The sequence below is a fragment of the Engraulis encrasicolus genome, chromosome 19 (genome assembly GCF_034702125.1).
Source record: "Engraulis encrasicolus isolate BLACKSEA-1 chromosome 19, IST_EnEncr_1.0, whole genome shotgun sequence".
Taxonomy (NCBI): domain Eukaryota; kingdom Metazoa; phylum Chordata; class Actinopteri; order Clupeiformes; family Engraulidae; genus Engraulis; species Engraulis encrasicolus.
In genome coordinates, this window is record NC_085875.1 from 28,490,829 (window position 1) to 28,512,600 (window position 21,772).

At 41.1% G+C, this 21,772-nt stretch overlaps 2 protein-coding genes across 3 annotated transcripts; one reads left to right on the top strand and one right to left on the bottom strand.

Moving 5' to 3' along the window:
• Window positions 1-2,862: 2,862 nt before the first annotated feature.
• Window positions 2,863-6,144, bottom strand: LOC134435181 (procathepsin L-like). Of its 2 annotated transcripts, none has more exons than XM_063184037.1 (8): window positions 6,015-6,144; window positions 5,756-5,898; window positions 5,335-5,523; window positions 5,039-5,230; window positions 3,894-4,056; window positions 3,674-3,776; window positions 3,101-3,202; window positions 2,863-2,988 (listed from the first exon to the last, which is right to left on the bottom strand). In XM_063184037.1, exons 1-7 carry the CDS (start codon window positions 6,100-6,102, stop codon window positions 3,103-3,105), a joined length of 978 nt encoding a protein of 325 aa, XP_063040107.1. In that variant the 5' UTR covers window positions 6,103-6,144; the 3' UTR covers window positions 2,863-2,988; window positions 3,101-3,102. The 2 variants fall into 2 exon arrangements, with proteins under 2 accessions (XP_063040107.1, XP_063040106.1); XM_063184036.1 differs by having other exon boundaries at window positions 2,863-2,974; window positions 6,015-6,143.
• A 10,989-nt stretch (window positions 6,145-17,133) lies between these two features.
• Window positions 17,134-21,413, top strand: LOC134435186 (procathepsin L-like). The gene is made up of 8 exons (XM_063184042.1): window positions 17,134-17,267; window positions 17,388-17,530; window positions 17,768-17,953; window positions 18,058-18,249; window positions 20,020-20,182; window positions 20,303-20,405; window positions 20,663-20,764; window positions 21,260-21,413. The coding sequence occupies exons 1-7, from the start codon at window positions 17,180-17,182 to the stop codon at window positions 20,760-20,762; spliced, it is 975 nt and encodes a 324-aa protein (XP_063040112.1). The 5' UTR covers window positions 17,134-17,179; the 3' UTR covers window positions 20,763-20,764; window positions 21,260-21,413.
• The last annotated feature ends 359 nt before the right edge of the window (window positions 21,414-21,772 follow it).

Here is a 21,772-nt window from a genome sequence, read left to right on the forward strand (position 1 = left end):
CTCCCTCCCGGTTGAGTTTGTCAAATAGATCAATAACTTTTTCAAGATTTATCTGGAGAAATAAAAAAAAAACCTTGTTTTAGTCTTTCTACGCTTATGAAGCCTGAAGCTTTAGTCAGTCTGGGATTACCAAATCTTCAATATTTTATTTGGGCAGCTCAAATAATGAATCTAGTTTCATGGATAACAATGAGACGAGAATTTCCTGAAATTCCCAAGCTTTTGAGGCATGATCACAGAACAATTAACCGTTTCATGGCAAATAGCCAACAGGGCCGCAACAAGCGTGTTAAAAGGTGAAAAAATAACTGCCCATGAATTCAGGAAAGTCAAGCGTGAAGCTCCCAAGATAGCATTTTCCACCAAACACAAGCAGGTAATAGGAGTGCTTCTGGGTCTTCACCTTTTTTCCCTTGGTGCTCATCAGTGTAGGGGCTCTCAAACTTGGTCCAGGTAGACAGATGCTGAGGCACTCAAGGTTGCAACGTTTTTTACTTTTTTATTTGGCTACAATGCCTACGTGTTTCGGCCCTTATGGCCTTCTTCAGGGCGTATTGATACCAAAAGATGAACAAAGATTAAACCTTTTTGGAGTCGAGGACGGAGTCAAGCTCAACTCCCAGTCCTACAGCCAGTTTCTGGGATGGGAGACACCTTCCTTCGTCAAGCAGTGGTAGAGGACAAAGTCAGCATTTTTCAAGAAAAATATGATTTTCATGCAGCTCCCTCACATGCATTCAACTGCTCAACAGCGTGGCCGAGCAGTAAAGTTCTAAAAGAAGAAAAAAATGACATGACCCCCTTGTTCACCTGATCTGAACCTCATAGACATGTGGTCCCTCATAAAATGTGAGATCTACAGGGAGGGTAAACAGTACTCCTCTCTGAACAGGAGTCGAGGGGGCTGTGATTACTGATGCATGCAATGATAATCGTGAATGGATCAAGAAACTGACATAATCTATGGATGGAATGTCTTTGTAAACAAAGGTGGCTATATTGATTTGTTTTTGAATGTCAGAAATGTTTTTTTTTAGTTACTGTACACTGTACAGGTATATTGGTTTACCTGGTCAAAGTAAATAAGTGAGATGGATATATGCATAGTAATAGCTACCTGCACACAATGATATCCTCCTAAGATAGTGTGTGTGTGTGTGTGTGTGTGTGTGTGTGTGTGTGTGTGTGTGTGTGTGTGTGTGTGTGTGTGTGAGAGAGAGAGAGATCTGATCTTGTGAATACACCCGTCTCCAAAAAGAGTTGTCGCCCATCCATCTGTTTGGAATAACAGCTAATAACCTGACTTTCAATTAATCACTTGGCTTCAGAAGTCACTCATATGAAAGCTACAACCCTCCCGAATGAAAATGTATGTACAAAAATACATTTCATGCACCAAAGAAAGATTGACCCTTTAATGAACACAGACAGGGAAGATTTTCACAAGACAAAAGTTTTGTCGCCTATCGAACATAATGTGAAAATGAGCAGATAAGTCACTTCAAAACACTTCAAATACGCAGATCGGGTGGCATACTTAATCACTGATTCACTCACACCTCTCCAGAAAATCAACTTTGGCCTTAGGTTTATGTTTAGGGTCATTGTAATCATGGAAAGCAAAACAATGAAAATCAATGGAGTTCAATGAGAGATGGTGACATATTGGCTATTCGTAGAGCAATACATTTTTAACTTCATGATGTAATCAATGATAAAAGCCCTCACACACCAGCAGCATGCATGCAGCTCCACATAAGAGCTGTATCCCTCCCATGTTTGACTTTAGGCACCATGTATTTTTTCCAAATTCTTCACCTTTAACACCAAAGAAGTCTCTCCCACTGTCCTGTCCCAACCAAGAGTATGTCAGGCCTAATTCTGACAAAAATTAAGGCTAATGAGGCTCGTACTCTGAAGTCAAGATCCCAAGATCAACCATTTTAGAACTGATAGCATCAAAACTGTATGGTGTTGGAGATGAAGAATATGAAGAGAAAAGAGAGAGAGAAGAGAGAAGAGAAATGGTGCCTAAAGTGAAACATGGTGCGGAGACAGCTCTTATGAGAAGCTGCATGCATGCTGCAGGTGGTTGAGGGCTTTTTTCATTGATTAAATCATGAAGTTAAACATGTATTGCTCTACGAATGGCGAATATGTCACCATCTCTCATTGATCTTCATTGTTTTTCATTGTGTTGCTTTCCATGATTACAATGACCCTAAACATACACCTAAGGCCAAAGTTGATTTTCTAGAGAGGTGAGAGTGATTCAGTGATTAAGTATGACACCCGATCTGCGTTTTTGAAGTGACTTATCTGCTCATTTTCACATTATGTTCGATAGGCGACAAAACTTTTGTCTTGTGAAAATCTGCCCTGTCTGTCTTCAATAAAGGGTCAATCTTTCTTTGGTGCATGAAATTTATTTTTGTACATACATTTTCATTCGGGAGGGTTGTAGCTTTCATATGAGTGACTTCTGAAGCCAAGTGATTAATTGAAAGTCAGGTTATTAGCTGTTATTCCAAACAGATGGATAGGCGACAACTCTTTTGGAGATGGGTGTATATGTATGGTGAATATATGTGCAATGTTTTGTGTAATGTCTTTGTGTCTTCTTGTGTATTTATGTATGTATGCTATTTGACACCTTAATTGCCCTCGGGATCAATAAATTATACTCTACTAAAACTGAAAACAAACCAGACTCCAAAATTATTCAGCTTTGATATTTATGAACCTTTGAGGTTGATTAAGAACATAAGCTTTTGTTCATTTTTTAAATAAAGAATCCTCAAACTAATTCTGCTCACCCTGTAGAACCTGTTTTCAACCGTACCAAATACAACACCAAACAAATTCTGGTTGCAAGCATTTTATTGAATTTAGTGTACTAAAGGTAGAGGTTCAGACTCCAATTGCCATGGTCCCAGCTGGTACAGCCTGGACTCTGGCCCATCCATGTGCATGACTGAAAAAGAAAAACTATGTGGTTTATTGTGGTCATGACTGATATGCAGAAAACAACTTCACGTGATAGTTGACACACAAGGTAGTTTGTAATTTCTGATTAGATTGGTAGGAATTTGCTACTCACTTTTAGACGAGAGGGTAAGAGGCATGATTTGCAATGCCACACTGGTTGTTGGCGTTTCTGGCCATCATGATGTAGCCTTGCTCTCCCCACCAGGTACCCCAGCTAGACAGACAGACAGACAGACAGACAGACAGACAGACACACACACACACACACACACACACACACACACACACACACACACACACACACACACACACACACACACACACACACACACACACACACAGAGAGTTAAGAAGTTAGAGCATCAACCATTTGTACCCACAACCTTCAGTTTTTCCGATGGTGCGCCCCCAGACTATACATTTCAAGTCATATCCTGGCTTGTCAGCAGGGGCGCTGCCAGAAATGTTGGGCCCCATGAAAGATTCAAATTTTGGGCCCCCTTAAGGGCCCCTGTCAGTGCTTGGGCCCCTTTATGGGCCCCTGTCAGTGCTTGGGCCCTTAGAATCTGTACCACTCGCCCCCCCCCCCCCCCCCCCACCCCCTACCCCCCCCACCCCCTAGCGGCCCCCATGCTTGTCAGGCTTGTAACTACTGGGAAGTGTGGATAATGTAAATGAAGTGTACCTGTTCTTCACCAGCCAGTAGTCCTGACCATTGTACGTTCCGTAGCCCACCAACAGCACAGCATGATCAGGAGTTTGGCTGCAGGAAGGATAGTTGAAGACGCCTGTAAAAGTACAATCAGTAAATCAGTTAATCAGCCAACATGTAGACCTATCATTCTGTCTGCATGTCTGTTGACCATGTAGGAGTCAGAATAACATTACTGAACAGTGCAACATACCAGACTGGTAGCTCTGCCAGGCAGTAGCATCAATAGCAATAGACAGGGGTCCCACATTGGCGACGTAATACTGGAGGGCAGACTCACTGCCTACGGGTGTCACATCTTGGTATCCGGAGCAGGTGGCAGCACTATATGCGCTGCTGTAGTGGCAAGTGCCAACCTGAGAAATGTTTCATATCATATTACATTTCACTGAACTGACAACTCCGATCCAGTACGATTAACAGTTTTTAGTAGTGTGCCATTATGGTCACTGAAGGAATGTGGCGTTTGATGCATTGTTGGAGGATGTTGATAGGAGAGCAGTTGGTTATTTACAGTACTGTAGTAAAAATCATATTCTTCTTGAGAACACAGAATTTGAACCTTCAATCCGCCAATTCCCTTAGCATTCTGCCACAGCTAGCCTTATGTGTGCAAGTAGTGTTGCACCCCTGCTATGTGTTTCTCAACAGTCATCATTGGCTGATTATTGGTTGTTTTCATGAAAGCTGTCAGTTTTTGTGAGATAGAGATCAGTAGGATTACATTAATTAGTATTGTGCTAAAATGTCTTACTAGTGTTACTAATGTTTTGTCACAAACTAAAAGGTGTAATATTATTACTATATTACAGCAAAAAATATTAGTAAATTAATTAACATTGAATTAATTCATTATGTGATGCATTGTCTTATGAAGAGTTGTTCCAAGTTGAACAAGCAGAAGGAAAAAGGAGGTAAAGAAAATCAACAAGTATATTAACATACTAAAAATGTTCCCAACCGTTGATGAACTATTTACAAATATTAAAACAATTGTTTTACATTTGCCATTATTTGACACACAGATTTCATGCGAACAACTGGATTAATGATGACAAACTATATATATATGTGTGTTAAATAGATAGACGTTTAACAAATGTCAACAAAGAGTTAAGATATGACGAGTGTGCTATCTATTAGACTACCTGATTATAAACCAGTCCTGGATTGTGCTTGAGACCTTAACAATAACAAAAGCAATGAGCAAGAAAAAATGGTAGCCTTCACAGCTTCACTGATTAGATTCTTCCAATCATCTTAGCCCACATATATCATTCAGCTACTTCAAATTGTCTACTGGTCGACTAAAGAGCCTGGTTGGAGCAGCATCCTTACCCGGGCCTGATAGGGGTAGTAGGACTCAGAATCGATGCCGCCGTTAGCCTGGATATACTGGAACGCACGATCCGGCCAACCTCCACTGCATCCATTATTTCCGTAAGATCCAGAGCAGTCCACCAGCTGCTGTTCGCTCAGAGAGGGCAGATAGCCACGCCTGAGGCAGGTTTGGGACTCCAGGGCACCTGTCTGAATCACATAATTATTTACTTGTAGATACATACATTCAAGCACAGACACAAACACACAAAAGTGTGCACAATGACTTATTCAGTCTCTATGACAGTACTTACTGCACTGAAGGACCAGCAGGATCCACACTGGCCCTGGTTCTTGACGGCACTGACACAGCCAGAAGTCCTCCAATCCACAGAGGCAGGAGAACCCACATTAGGGGCCCTGAAAGGCTCGGAGGCACCACGGGCGGAGTTCTTAGGCAGATCCATCTTTGTCAGAACAGTCTGACGGAATTCTTCATGATCCTGAAGGAGCAGAAGTTGTTCACGGGTAAACAAAAATCTAAATAATGTCACCACCACCAACAACAGAGGAACGTGTGTCGTTATTACATAGCTATAAGCCAGGTAGTCAGCAATGATGTCTTGCATGCAAATGGGACTGCCAGCGATCCAACTCACTATTTACTGAGAAAGCTCAAGATAGCAACATTGCAATAACAATATGGAGAATCGTGTAACAGATTAACCATCCTACCATGTCGGAGAACTGGTTCAGGCCCTGGCGGTAAGAGTGAACACCCTGATCAGCCAGCTGGTTGTGAGCCTGGATCTTCTGGTGGTTGGCGAGCCAAAGGCCTTTACGATGTGCCTCCTCTTCAAGGGAAGGATAGGACTTTCCTGTTGGACCAAACGTTTGAGTGAAGGCAGGGAGAAGCATGGCATGAAACACAATTAAGGTACTGTAAACCAACTCTAAAAGAGAATATGAATGCAAAAATAAGGGAAATGCTCACCGAATTTGGCTTTCCATTCGTTGAACTCCTGGTCCAGAGAACAACTCACCACTGCCAGACAGGCAGCTGCTACAATCAACCACTTCATGCTGCAGCACACGACAGAACAAATCAGCTGGTACTGATGAGAAGTTGCCTGACTCTGGCCCTCTTTTATACTCTTTATCCATGACAGGCATGACCTTAAGTTCCTTTTCCAGCTACTTACAGTATTTGCACTCCACAGGTCACCTTCGTTATCTAGAACATTTTCCGTACAGCGTACACATAAATATTGACTGAACACCAATCTTTGGAAGTAAGCAACATTGTGGAAGGATATTAAAGGTGCACTGTGTAAGATGGTGGCCAGAGTAGGGATTGAAACTATGCTGCTTATTAAAATGGTGCTGCCTTTTGCAAAAATTGATCTTTTCATGAATATTTACTAAATAATAAACCAATATTTACGAGTATGACCAAAGTACAGTAAGTTTTGCAGTTAAAAATGTCTGATTCTAGACATTCAAAATGGGGGACCATGGAGAAGATTCCCCTTTCCATGTATGAAGATGTAGCCTGATTATCATCAACGTTCAAATCTCTTCGAGACTTGGTCTGACCAAGAGCATAATAATTAACATTTCCCAAACGGCAAGGTTGACCCGCCTCCCTTGGTTTGCTTATGGTTGTTTGCTTACCGGAAAAGTGGCAGAAGTTCCCGTATTTTCTGGAACTCAGAAAGTACTTGCATTGCTCTTGACCTGACTAGTTGCAACGCATAATGAATACTTAAAATTTGATGGCGGTGTTAAGACATAATGAAAAAAGTAACATTTGTGAATAGGCAGCATACATTCTGGAAATAAACTACTAAAAATATTACACAGTGCACCTTTAAGAACAAAATTGTAGCCGCAGCCTTTCATCCCTCTGTTCCACTTTAGCTCTCAGGCCTCAGTTTAACAAAGAAAAAACACGCAAATCCGTCTAAAAGATTGGATGCATTGGGTCCGTGACACCAAGCTCCCGATTTTGTTACTTCAATATAGTAATGTTTCGGGCAGCATGCCTTTCATCAGAAATTCTTCGTCTGAGTAAGAGAAACGTAACCCAACAACATCCTATTTATCTGTGGTCCTTGTTCGTCTGACACTCTTAAAAGACGGCAAGCAAAACGGAAACCACATCGTGTGCAATGCATTATGAGGGAAACACTGGCCACCTTATTTTCCGTATTTTGACATTTTATTGTGTTATTCCTTTCAATGCCTACAATGCAAATTTTACACCATTCCAACCCCCCTCCTCCATGGATATTATCTGCCATGTGACCTAAAACAATGTGTCAAGTGAATTTCACTAGGCCGTTATCTGCGGACTGATAAAGTTACCTGTGCAAAGTCTAGACCACAGCAAGCAAGCTATTTTTTAGAATTTTTTTTGGTCTATTATGACTATTTTTGCGACAGGACAGTTGAAAGTGACAGGAAAGGATGGGGGAGAGAAAGACGGGGAAGGATTAGCAAATGACCCAGGCCAGATTCGAACCCTGGTCACAAGCGTGGCAGCTCAGTGCCCTACTGTTAGAGCCATGGTAGGGTCAATAGCAAGCCAGCTTACCAGTCAAAACATAACATTTCATGATAAATACAGTCTCGGGTCAGCACAGGGATGGACTTTGACTTTATGGACCGCCTGGGCGAGACATACATATATATATACATATTACCGGTATATATATTCATATATAAATGCCTGCATGACCTAGCCCCGGTAGGCTGCGGTAGGCTGACTGAGTGTGTGTGTGGTAATTTTGAACGTTTTTGATGGGTATTTGTGTGTGTGTGTGTGTGTGTGTGTGTGTGTGTGTGTGTGTGTGTGTGTGTGTGTGTGTGTGTGTGTGTGTGTGTGTGTGTGCGTGTGTGTGTGTGTCCATGGCACTGTGCATAAGGTAGAAAGGTAGGAAGACATTGTAGATTTTTAATCATTAGTGAATGAATGAATGAACGAGTGGCTGGACATGCATATGTAGTTAGTTATCTATATGTGTATGTATTGGCTGTCTTTTAGATTGAATGAATGACTTGAATGAATGGATAGGATGCTCTACACTGTGTGAACAAACCCTGAACAGTGTGAAAACAGATGCGGAATAAGGGTCCCTATTTTAAAGTGATGCATTGGTCAGTCCAGATTGCTCAGGGCCTCCGCACTACCAAAGTCCCCCTCATTACCTAGGGCCCCCACACCACCCAGGTCTGCACTACCTCCCGATCTACAAAGTGTAAGGGTATATTAAATAATTAATACTTACCTGGCTGAGTCATCTAGCTTCCTCTTTTTTTTAATTGTAAAAACCCCCAAAATAAATGCAGAACATAAGAATAATAGTTTTGAGGCAAAACTAATCTATTCTTCAGTGATAATTAAGATAATGTTTGAGAACATTAGCTTCAAGAAGTGCAGTGCATGATGGGTATGCAATCTAGGCCAACAGACAACCTACCCAGCTCTGAGCCTACGTCCTTAGCTCCTCCCCCCACTAGTGAAATTTAGTTGCTATCTAAACAATTTGCCATGTACGTAACAACGGAAATATTATCATTGCTGCATTGGCCATGCATTGCATGTCTGACTAAGGGCGTACCCATCATGCACTGCACTTCTTGGAGCTAAGTTTCTCAAACATTAACTTATTTATCACAAAGGAATAGCTTAGTTTCGCTTCCAAACTATTACTCATCGTTACATTCTGCATTTATTGTAGGGTTTTTACAATCAAAACTAATTGGTGTATGAAAAAATGACATCTCACCACCCACCGTCATTGAGAAGTTTACGTCTAATCCTTGCTATATACTGCTTCCAATTACCCCTTCAATTATGAGTAGATTAAGTGATATCTACATATCTGCTGAGACTAATGTAGATGCAGAAGTGTTCTTACACTTTGCTTCCTCTGGGGATTAGAGTTGGGGCCCTAGGTAGTGCGGGGGCCCTAAGCCATCTGGGCTGAGCAATGCATCACATTAGAATAGGGACCCTTGTTCCACATCTGTTTTCACACTGTTCAGGGTTTGTTCACACAGTGTACCAGGAGCTTATACACATTGTATTCTGACCCTTACTGCTTACTCATAAATAGAAACCTTACTAAGGTTATATTGGTAATAAATCCCTTATTGTGCATGAACAAGACATTTGCGAATATTATGTCTAACAACTGTCTGATTTTGCTTAGTACATGCCTTACAAGTTACTTACTAAGGCAGTAATATTGTATGTATTAGTGCTAATAGATGTATCCCTAAAGTGTTACCGAATTTGATAATACAATTAAAAGGTGCAAATATAGGCACACAATATTGCATGGCCAAGAAGGCATATCTAGTTAAAAGAGTACACCAAAGAAACAAAAAAACAAGATGTATGATTAAGTAAACATATAACACCAAACACAAGATGAATGACTAAAAATGTTCACATTGCTGCCTTGTTTTTAGCCATTTCTCGAGACCTGATTTAAAGTAATACTGTCCCATTTTGGAAATAAGTTTATTTTACACCTCCCCTTGAGTTTAAGTGGTGGTTCGCTATTTTAGACATTAAGCCCTGTTTGTGTGACTTCTGGGGTGAACTAGAGATGTTCTCATCACAATTTTGACATTTGGTGCTGAACGAGGCATTTGGGTATCCATAACTGCACCCCCCCCACCTTTACATTGACTCCAATGGAGCACTTAAGCAATCGATCATAAAATGGCATTAAACTTTCGTTCGAAAAGACATGGAATTCACCGTGTGGTCAGTGGGAGACAGCGATAAATTGACCCGAAAATTGCAGCGAAATATGCCTTCTAACTGCTTTTTAGCATTTGGAGGACTATTTTCCCCCCAGACGCCATTGAATAGCAGTAGACATCCAGCCAGTATGTAGGCCCAATTTGAAACAGGGAAGGCAGCTGTCCTTCCAGTGAGCTAACTGGACATCGAGTCATGAAGTGTGGATCGAAACGAAAAATTGCTTTATTTCCTCTCTCGGCAGTTGACTGCATTTGTGGGCGTAACGAGGATATTTCGAGGATACATCAGATGCTGACTTCGCTGCCTTGGTACCCAGCATGCTGTGCGCCACCTCCCTCTCAACCGGAAACCTGAAAAACAAACATGGCTACTACCCAAGCTACTACCTTATCATACTCTTTATTCTGACACTTATGTATGTAGATATTGAAAATCGAATGGATAAATCAACATTGTAGTATCTAAATATGCTGTCGCTAGATCTATTGATAGCCTATTTTACGATTCCACCGTCTGACGATCATTCACCGTTCAAATAGCATGCGTAAGCTAAGCGCTAACGTGATGAACGTAACTCCCGCCATAGAATCGCCGTAACATCAAATGCGCAAGGCGGCGCACTCGTTAGTGCCGTTCGTAACGGCTGCCTCATCAGCTAACTTCACCTATCTGATCAGTGACATGTTTATGTAGGAGGAGAGTCATCGAGTCACTGCCTCCCGTTTCGAATTGGGCCGTAGTGATAGTGCGTTGTTTGTGTAGACATCAAGGAGCGAGGTAGAATGGCTGTCTTTGAGTGGGACTGACTACAAAAACTACAGCTTGCATACAGACAGGGCTCTAAATTAACACACGCCAACACGCCAAACACGGGTGAAAATTAATTTTGGCTAGTAGACAAAAATACCTACCCGCCAATTTGGCTAGTAGCGCCCGAGTACAGTAACTTATGAACGGTAAACCGCTGCTCTGACGAACGTTATACGGCGAGATTTCCTACATTACCCATGGGCACTAGCGTCACGAGGTAGACTCCCACCGTGGGCTTTCCAGTGCATCGAGCGTCGACTCCATGCTGTTGCGCGCGCCAGGATTGAAAACATTTCAGACGACCAGCCTTCTGTCAGCTAAGCTGCGCTCACACTATTCTGACAGGCAGCTCTCCTCCTATGCTCTCGTCGCTTTCGCTACAACCTTTTTAACGTCACTACTGTTATTATTACTATATGAACCTTGCTGTAACAGGCTGCATTTTTTAAGCAGCGAGACCCTGACCGTTTCAATAACAGGACTTACGCAGATTATGCATAGCGCTACTTCTGTTTTCTGCGAGTGATGAGAATGTGGCGGGGGTTAGAGCAAGGTTCTGTGTTTGGTGAATGCTAGTAGTAATTGTAAATAGTGACGTTAAAAATGAGTGGTTGTGGAACGAAATAGCGACCAGGGCAGAGGAGGAGAGCCGACTGTCAGAGTAGTGTGACCGTAGCTGTCAGTTCAGTTGTCTTCTGAAATGTTCAGAGTCCTGGCGCAACTAAGTTGGAAAGCCCACGCCATCGAAAAGAAAGAAAAAAAGCAACCAACGACGAAGCTGTGGAAGTAACAAAGGAAGCGAAGATTCCCGAGATATTATTTACTTTTAATTAAACTAGGCTTCTTGTCATTTTGCTGCGCATGGTAGAGAAGAGCTCCTCCTCTCTCCTCTCCTTCCTTGGGGTGTGCGTATGTGAGGTTTTGTAGTGTTTGGCTGTGTGCTTGGTCACTGTAGGCCTATGTTAAAGGTCTGTTATGTGAGTGGCTTGTGTGATGTGATTCAGCTGCTTTCAGAGGAATTGAACAAAAACTAATCAAATTAATTAGGCCTAAGTAATGAAAGTAAAAAATAAAGCAGAAGTTAAAAAATAATGAAAAAATATATAGCCTATAATATGCTTATTATGTAGGCATATAGTAGCCTATGCAGGCCTATAGTGTATCTGTGTTGTAGAAACAGTTGGACAAAATGACCATTTAATTAGAAAAAAAAAAACTAGCCTAATGCATAGTTTATTTTGGCGAGATTAAAAAAATGGCTAGTTGAACTTCTGTTTGGCTGGTAAGAAAAAATGTCCACTAGCCAAATTGGCTGGTGGTGGAAAAAGTTAATTTAGAGCCCTGCATACAAACCATAGATAGTAACGTAAACAAACACACCGCCATTTCCGGTCGCGCAGAGTAATACTAGTCAAACCAATACAATCAATGAAGACGGACAATAATAATAATATATCTTCTCTGGAAGCGCATTTCGCGGTGATTTTCGAGCCAACATATCGCTGCCCACCTCTGACCACTCGGTGAGTTTCATGTCTCTGCAAACGAAAGTTTAATGCCATTTTATGATCGATTGCTTGAGTGCTCCATTGGAGTCAATGTAAAGGTGGGGGGGCTGTAGTCTTGAATACCCAAATGCTCCGTTCAGCACCAAATGTCAAAATTGTGATGAGAACATCTCTAGTTCACCCCAGACGTCACACAAACAGGGCTTAATGTCTAAAATAGCGAACCACCACTTTAAATAATAGGGTTTTACCATTCTCCTGTACTTTCAACCATTCTCTGGGTATGGCAGTGCACATTTTACCTCCATGCTATCAGTTAACATTGAGTCCTATGAGACCAGCTTGCAGCTAACTAGTCTCATAGGACTCAATATTAACTGTTAGCTTGGAGGTAAAATGTGCACTGCCATAACTATAAAACGGTTGAAAGTACAGGAGAACAGTAAAAGCCTATCATTTAACTCCAGGGGAGATGTAAAATAAACTTATTTCCATAAATGGGACAGTATCACTTTAAAACTACTGAGTGTGTTGCTTTGCCTAATACCTACGGGAATACTGTTCCATAGCCCTGTTGTTTTTACAGAAAAGGCACTTTGACCAAAAGTGGTACTTCTAAATACACTTGATGAGTCCCTTCTAGATGATGCTCTTGTGTTGTTTTCTGCTCTACTCAGACTCACAAATTTCTTAAGGGGAGGGGGAGCGAGATCATTTACAATTTTAAAAAATAAACAGCAGTTTGAAAAAGAAATAAAATTGTCCAGACTAAATAAACCATACTTCTGTATGATGGGACAGTGATGGTATAAATTAGATTTTTTGTCAAGAATTTTAAGAGCCTTTTTATAGGATTTGCGAATCAGTGACAGGGCAGCTGTATTTGCTTGGGACCAGGTGGTCAAGCAATATGAGATGTGAGTTAAAATCATTGAGTGGAAGCAAAGTTTCGCTGCCTCTGTGGTCAGCTGATTCCTTATTATCTTAAAATGTACGAGGTTCATTTTAACTCGACCATTGACCTTTTTAATATGTTTTTTAAAACTTCAACAACGACCTCTAAGTATTTAAAATTCTCGACTACCATGAGCCTTTCTCCCTTCACAAATATGTCCGGCTCTTGAGTGGTCTATTTACGTATAGTGAAATACATGCAAACTGTTTTTGACGTATTAAGTGTCAAACAAGAATTATCTAACCAGTCCGCTATCTTACTCAATGCTGCATTGAGTTTGTATGCTGCTTGTTGTTTTGTTTTTGCATATGCATATATCACTGTATGATCAACATACATTTGAATCTTTACATCAGGACAAACTGAGGGAAGATAATTTATATACATACCGATCAATAAAGGGCCAAAAATGGAACCCTGGGGAACCCCTATTGAGCATGTATTTTCAGTGGACAGTATATCATTAATTCTGGTGCAATTCTTGTACCTGATAGATATGATGTAAACCATTTAATTGTGTCAGTAGAGATGTTATGTGAAGACAGTTTAGAAACTAAAACATTATGGTTTACACTGTCAAAAGCTTTTTTCAAATCCAGGAAAATTGTTCCTCCACCCTTATCTAAATTGGGCTTCAGTTCTTTCACAAAGTAGCAAAGAGCAGTATCTGTGGAGTGATTTGCCCTGAACCCAAATTGCATTGCATGCAGGGGAGCATGGCACAAATTAAGATGGTTGGTGAGTTGTAGCATGACAACCCTCTCCGCTACCTTGGAGATAATAGAGAGAATACTTATAGGCCTGCAGTTTGCCACGTCAGTTGTCTCCCCGGCTTTGAAAATTGGAATTATCACTGCTTTTTTCCAAGCATCAGGAAACAGGCGCTGTTTGATGGACATGTTTACAAGATGCATAATGGGTTCGCAGAGCGCATTTGCATTATTCTTAAACAAGGAGGAATCAAAACCATAAATATCTTGGGCCTTAGACTCTTTAAGATTTGTTACAATTGTATATATCTCTTCTTCATTTACCTCTTGAAGATTAAAAATTGGATGTTCATAGTTAGGTGTGGAGATAAGCACATTCCGATGACCAAAAGTTTTTGTTAATTGCTCAACCGAAGGTGTTAAAAGCCAGTGCAATTTCTCTGTCATCACTTGAGATACTTCCATTAATATTTAGCTCAAGTGCATGGTTTCCTTTTGGCTGTTTTCTGGCCATTGTATTAAGGTGTTTCCATATCTGTTGGCCATTACCTCTTGCCTGGTTAATAAGGCCAATAAAATAGTTTGCTTTAGATTTCCGGAACATGCTTGTTACTTTATTCCTCAGCCCTTTAAATATCCTATAATCACTATTCAATTTACTTTTTAGGGCAGTTTTAAGTGCATGATCCCTTTTCCTCATTAGGCTCCATAACTCATCATTTAACCAAGGTAGATTAGCTTTTTTATGCCCATGTATACATTTCTTAACAAATGTATCCTTCACACCACCAATAATGCTAGAGAAGAGTGTGCACTTCATCACACCAATCTAATAGTTTTAACTGTCCCTCGAACAAGTGCATATCCTTCCTAGGTATTCTGTATGAAATCTTTTTACTTTCATGTTTGTAAATACACCTTTTCTGTGTCATTTTTCGACATACCAACACTAGATTATGGTCTGAAATACCAGTAATGAAGTTATATGATGCAGTGATCCTCTCTGGTCGATTGCAGAATATCAAGTCAATCTATATTATTAGATGTATTAGAACACTGTGTAATTCGAGTCGGCCCATTAACCATTTGGGACAGATTATGTTTACCAGTGATATCCTTAATCTGAAGGTCACATGAAGTTTGGAGCTCTGTGTCAATTGACAGTAGAAAGTTGGTAACCTCTTTGTACTTTGCAGCCCAACATCCGCTGACCCCTCTCCGTTAGTTTACGTGGCCTACCACTTCATGGCTGAGTTGCTGTTGTTCCCAGAGTCTTACATTTTCTGAAAATAAAGCTGACAGTTGAATGTGGAATACTTGGGAGTAAGGACATTTCATGACTGCATTTGTTGCACAGGTGCCATCCTATGACAGTTCCACACTGTTGTTCACTGAGCTCCTGAGAGGTGCTCATTCTTCTAAAACTGTCTGAATGCCTTGGTGTTTTAGTTCATACGTACATGTTTGGACAGGCCAAATGATTAGGAATTCTGATCATTTGGATGGGTGAGCAAATACTAGACTCTAGACTAGTGTATGTAACAATAGGATTGTTTATTAACGAGCATTGCGTTCCAAGGGGACCACTTTGAATGTGACACAGTTCAGTTAGAAAGGTCACCGAGCTGTAACCGGTAAAATTTATTGAGTATCTTAACTCAACACTTTACACTCATCACCACTACAGATTCATCTAAAGACTTTTCACTCTTTGTGAATGGTTGAGGAGTACATTCTCTGGTGCTAGTACTTGTACTGACCATGGAAGAAACAGAACGTCAGACCTTTGCAGGATCCTTATCACTTGGCTCATCTGATGTGCTACTCTGTGAATCTGGAACATAGTCACCATTACTGCAATGGACATCTTCACTATTACCATCACTACTACTTGAAGAATGCTTGGGAATCCTTAGCATGTCAAGGGTCAGAAAACGCTTGCACTTTGTTGAAGAGGTGGAACAATTTCTGGAGGTTCTTTATTGTACACATCTGCTGTTCCTATTAGCCAGGCCACGCCTTCCTAGTGACGCTGCTAGTCAGGTCAAGAGCAATGTAAATATCGTTTCTGAACTCCAACAAAATCGGGAACTCCCTCCATTTTCTTGGAAACCAGTCAACCAGTAGCAAGCCTAGGGAGCAGGTCTGGAATTTCGTCATTTTAGGGCAAGGCCACTTGGCCTTTTGAGTTGTCAATTTTTTAAGGGCACTAAGGCCAAAGGCAGATAAGATAACCAAGGCCATATATTAAAACAAAACAGTAATTGTGCATGAAGGGTCGGGTAACCATGTCCGTGACAGCAAAAAGGAGGACATTTTGTGTTTCTTAGATGCAATTTCATGCATTTTAATGCATTTTAATCAGTTAGGAGGCCGGCTTAATGCTAAACCACAAAACTTATGGCCCTCGCGAAATTCCTGCCCTGCTAGGGAGACAGATCAACCATGCTGTTTGGGAAACATTGATTGTTAAGCGCTTGGTCAGACTAAGTCTCGAAGAGATTTGAACGTCGATAATAATCAGGCCAGTTCCTGCTCCTATTGGATCTGCTGCTTTGCCAGGTAGAGCGCTGCTATCCATGACTCTATTGTGCACGTCTGCTGTTCCTATTCCTTCTGGATCTGCTACTTTGCCAAATAGAGCACTGATATCCGTGGACATGTGGTGCACCTTTGTTGTTCCTATTGGGAACTGCTGCTTTGCCAGGTAGAGCGCTTCTATCCATGGCTGTATTGTGTACATCTGCTGTTCCCACTGTATCTGCTGCTTTGCCAGGTAGAGCGTTATCGATGACTGTATCTATCCATGAATGGTTTTAACTTGAAAAAAGAAAAAGAAAGATGTAACAATAGGATTGTTTATTAATGAGCATTGTGTTCCAGGAGGACTACTTTGAGTATGACACAGTTCAATTAGAAAGGTCACTGAGCTGTAACCTATAACATGGTGACAAAGTAAGTAACGCAAGTAACCTGCTTTAACCTTCCATGATGTACAAATGGGAACAGAACATAATGTAACAGACTGCATAAAGTATATTTAACATGGGTATCTAAATCTAGGCTAAGTTTTGCACAGTAGTCCCCATCCATGTTTCAGAGTGCAGTGGACTTAAGTATTAACAAAAAAAGAAAAGGGAAATGGGCCTGAGCCTGTGTATAAACGACTTGTGCTGTTACACTGTTTATTTACAGGTGATTGTGTTGAGCCAATTTTTAATTGCATGCTGTGCATAAACTATTCTAGATAACTGAGGTGACCTGAGGAGTGCAAATACTGTAAGTAGCAGGAAAATGAACTTTAGGTCATGCATGTCATGGATAAAGAGTATAAAAGAGGGCCAGAGTCAGGCAACATCTCATCAGTAGCTGATCCGTTCTGTCGTGTGCTGCATCATGAAGTGGTTGATTGTAGCAGCTGCCTGTCTGGCTGTAGTGAGCTGTTCTCTGGACCAGGAGTTCAACGAATGGAAAGACAAATTCGGTGAGCATTTCCCTTATTCTGCATTCCTATTCTCGTTTATATACAGTTAGTTTACAGTACCAATATTGTGGTCAAAGCCATGCTTTCTCCCTGCCTTCACTCAAACGTTTGGTCCAACAGGAAAGTCCTATCCTTCCCTTGAGGAGGAGGCACATCGTAAAGGCCTTTGGCTCGCCAACCACCAGAAGATCCAGGCTCACAACCAGCTGGCTGATCAGGGTGTTCACTCTTACCGCCAGGGCCTGAACCAGTTTTCCGACATGGTAGGACAGTTTATCTGTTATGCAAGATCTCCATATTGTGATTGCAATGTTGCTATCTTGAACTTTTTCAGCAAATATTGAGTTGAATCGCTAGTGATCCCATAGGCATGCAAGAGCTACATCAGTGCTGACCACCTTATTGCTATGTAATTTCATTACAGGTTCGCTCCTTTGTTGGTGGTGGTGGCGACATTAGTTAGATTTTTGTTTACTGTTGAACAACTTCTGCTCCTTCAGGATCATGAGGAATTCCGTCAGACTGTTCTGACAAAGATGGACCTGCCTAAGGCCCCTGCTGCCTCCGAGCCTTTCAGGGCCCCTGATAATGTAGGTCTTGCTGCCTCTGTGGACTGGAGGACTTATGGCTGTGTTACTCCTGTCAAGAACCAGGGCCAGTGTGGATCCTGTTGGTCCTTCAGTGCAGTAAGTACTGTCATAGGGACTGAATAAATCATTGTGCACACTTTTGTGTGTTTGAGTGTGTACTTGAATGTATGTAACTACAAGTAAATAATCATGTGATTCAGACAGGTGCTTTGGAGTCCCACACCTGCATCAAGCATGGCAATCTGCCCTCTCTGAGTGAACAGCAGCTGGTGGACTGCACTGGACCTTATGGAAATTATGGCTGCAATGGCGGTTGGCCTGATAACGCTTTCCAGTATGTGAAAAATAACGGAGGCATCGATTCTGAGTCCTACTACCCCTATCAGGCCCGGGTAAGGATGCCGCTCCAACCAGGCTCTTTAGTCGACCAGTAGACATTTTGAAGTAGCTGAATGATATTTGTGGGCTGAGATGAGTGAAAGAATCTAATTAGTGAAACTGTGAAGGCAGCCATTTTGTTTCCAGCTTTTCTTACCAGGACTCCGTTTCTCGAAAGCGCCATTAGCCCAATTTAACCCATTGTGTCATGGAGACACATCTACGCTGCATTTAGGTTCTTGAGATTTGAGCTGCTTTATTAAAAATGTGGGTAAGTTAGAGCTGAATGAACACATTCTAAGGGCCAAATGAAGGGCCAAATGAAACTCATTTCATGTTTGTGTGTGCTTCAGATGCTGAGATATTTAGGTTTTAATAAGAAGCAAAAAGGGTTTTCCCAAAAAGGGCTTAGGACAAAATGGGTTAAATGAGCCTACCGGTGCCGTACCAGTGCTTAGCTGGCCTGGTGGCCCAGACCCATAGCCCCCACTGTTGTTTTCTCACTGTTGGGGTGTTAGCGTGGATGGCCTATTTCTGTAAGCATGGAACAAAGAGGAAAGGTTTCTGGTTTATAATCAGGTCATCAGGTCTAATAATCAGGTGTAAAAAATAGCACACTAGTCATTTCTTAATTTGTTGACATTTGTTAAGCATTACTAAAAAATCTATTTAACACACATTTATAGTTTTTCACCATTAATCCAATTGTTTGCATGAAATCTGTGTGTCAAATAATGGCAAATTTAAAACGATTGCTTTAATATTTGTAAGTAGTTCACCGAAGGTTGGGAATTTTTATTTTTTTGCTAAATAGGTTAAGATACATGTACATTTTCTTTAACTCATTTTGAAATTGTAGTTCTCTTCATAAGACATTACATTACATAATATTGTATATATAAAAATATAAATAAATGTATGCCTTTATTTCATAGGACAGTCCGAGATGGTGAAATGAAGCGAGAGGGACAGAGAGACAGGATGGGATCGGGAAATGACCCCGGCCGGACTCGAACCAGGGTCCCCGTGGGCATGCAAACCCAAATGTGGGGGGCTTAGCGCGCTTCGCCACAGTGCCCCTTTACATAATAAATTACTTCAAACTTAATGAACATATTATTAATATTTTTGCTATAATATTGTAATTTCATTACACCTTTAGTTTGTTACAAAAACATTAGCTAAATTGATACTGTCCCATTTTTTGAAATAAGCTTATTTTACACCTCCCCTTGAGTTAAATAATAGGGTTGTACCATTCTCCTGTGCCTTCAACCGTTCTCTGGGTACGGCAGTGCAAATTTTACCTCCATGCTAGCAGTTAACATTGAGTCCTATGAGACCAGCTGGCGGCTAACTGGTCTCATAGGACTCAATGTTAACTGCTAGCTTGGAGGTAAAATTTGCACTGCCATACCCAGAGAATGGTTGAAAGTACAGGAGAATGGTAAAACCCTATCATTTAAATCAAGGGGAGGTGTAAAATAAGCTTATTTGCAAAAATAGGACAGTATGACTTTAAGTAGGAAGACATTTTATCGAAAACGGATAGCAAAGAATGTAACACTACTTGCACGCGTAATGCTAGTTGGGACTGAATGCTAAGGGAGTTGGCGGATCGATGGTTCAAATTCTGTGGCGGCAAGAAGAATATAATTGGTTTACTACAGTAAATTGCTCTCTTGTCGAAGTCCTCCAACAATGCATCAAACTCCATCTTATTAATCATACTGGATAGAGTTATCAGTTCAGTGAAATGTAATATGATATGTAACATTTCTCAGGTTGGCACTTGCCACTACAACAGCGCATATAGTGCTGCCACCTGCTCCGGATATCAAGATGTGACACCCAGAGGCAGTGAGGCAGCTCTCCAGTATTACGTCGCCAATGTGGGACCCCTGTCTATTTGTATTGATGCTACTGCCTGGCAGAGCTACCAGTCTGGTATGTTGCACTGTTACTTCAGTGATGTTATTCTGACTCCTACATGGTCGACAGACATGCAGACAGAATTATAGGTCTATTGGCTGACTGATTAACTGATTTGCTGATTCTATTTTACAGGTGTCTTCAACTATCCTTCCTGCAGCCAAACTCCTGATCATGCTGTGCTGTTGGTTGGCTACGGAACATCCAATGGTCAGGACTACTGGCTGGTGAAGAACAGGTACACTTCATTTATATTATCCACACTTCCCAGTAGTGTAAAAGGGATACAAGCCTGACAAGCCAGGATATGACTTGAAATGTATAGTCTGGGGATGCACCGTAGGAAAAACTGAGGGTTGTGTAGAAAAAGTGTTAGGCGTTCAAACGTATTAATTGTGTGTGTGTGTGTGTGTGTGTGTGTGTGTGTGTGTGTGCGTGTGCGTGTGTGTGTGTGCGTGTGTGTGTGTGTATTTGTTTGCCATTTTGTCTGTCTAGCTGGGGTACCTGGTGGGGAGAGCAAGGATACATCATGATGGCCAGAAATGCCAACAACCAGTGTGGCATTGCAAATCATGCCTCTTACCCTCTCGTCTAATGGTGAGTACCTAAATGCTATCAAGCTAATCAGAAATTACAAACCACCTTCAGTATTAAACATATTAGGATGTCTAGGTAGGGTATGCCTTGAGTGTCAACTATTGTGTGAAATTGTTTTCTACATAACAGTCATAACCACAACCAACCACATGTTCTTCCTTTTGCATATCAGGGTTTTGTACTTTGTGAGCTATCTGCTGAAGTTGTTTTCTGCTCAACAGTCATAACCAAGTAGAATTGAGGAGGTGGTCTGCACACCTTGAGTCTTTTTTTGCAGGTGCAGCTATCTCAATAGAAGTCAAATGAAAATTATAGAAGACGCGCAACACTGCTATAATTACGGTCAAGGTTTTAACGTGAAAGCTGACGTTGACTGACCGAAACGTCAGCTTTCACATTAAAACCTTGACCATAATTGTAGCAGTGTTGCGCTTGTTCTATAATTTTCAACTAAAGGTGATAACCAACCATGACCAATCATATATTCTTTTGCAGTCATGCACGTGGATGGGCCAGAGTCCAGGCTTCACCAGCTGCTGGGACCATGGCAATTGGAAGCAACATGCTGTTAATGGTGTAGTTCAAAGACGATACGACGTATAAAATAATGAAACTAATATCAATAAAATTTGCTTTGATATAGAATTTATTGGACTGACTTGTGTGTTTTTGTGGAGTTTTACATCAATGTTTTGGAGTTAAATCAGAACACAGGCTCTAGATGTCATAATAGTTGTCATAATGGATGTTCTTAACTTAAGAGGTACTGTACGTAGTTGGGAAGGTAATTCATTAACTTTAGAATCCTACCTTGTGTCCCTTTAACACAGGCTACAAGTAAATAAATATTACAAAAATCTGTAAAGATGCATTTTAAATCGATTTTTCTAAAGTAATCTCAATCAAACCACTTAAAATAAGTTACTTAAATGTTATCAAGTACCAGTCCAGTCCAAAGGAGATGGACTGATTATATAAATTGCCTATAAAAGTCTACACACTCCTTTT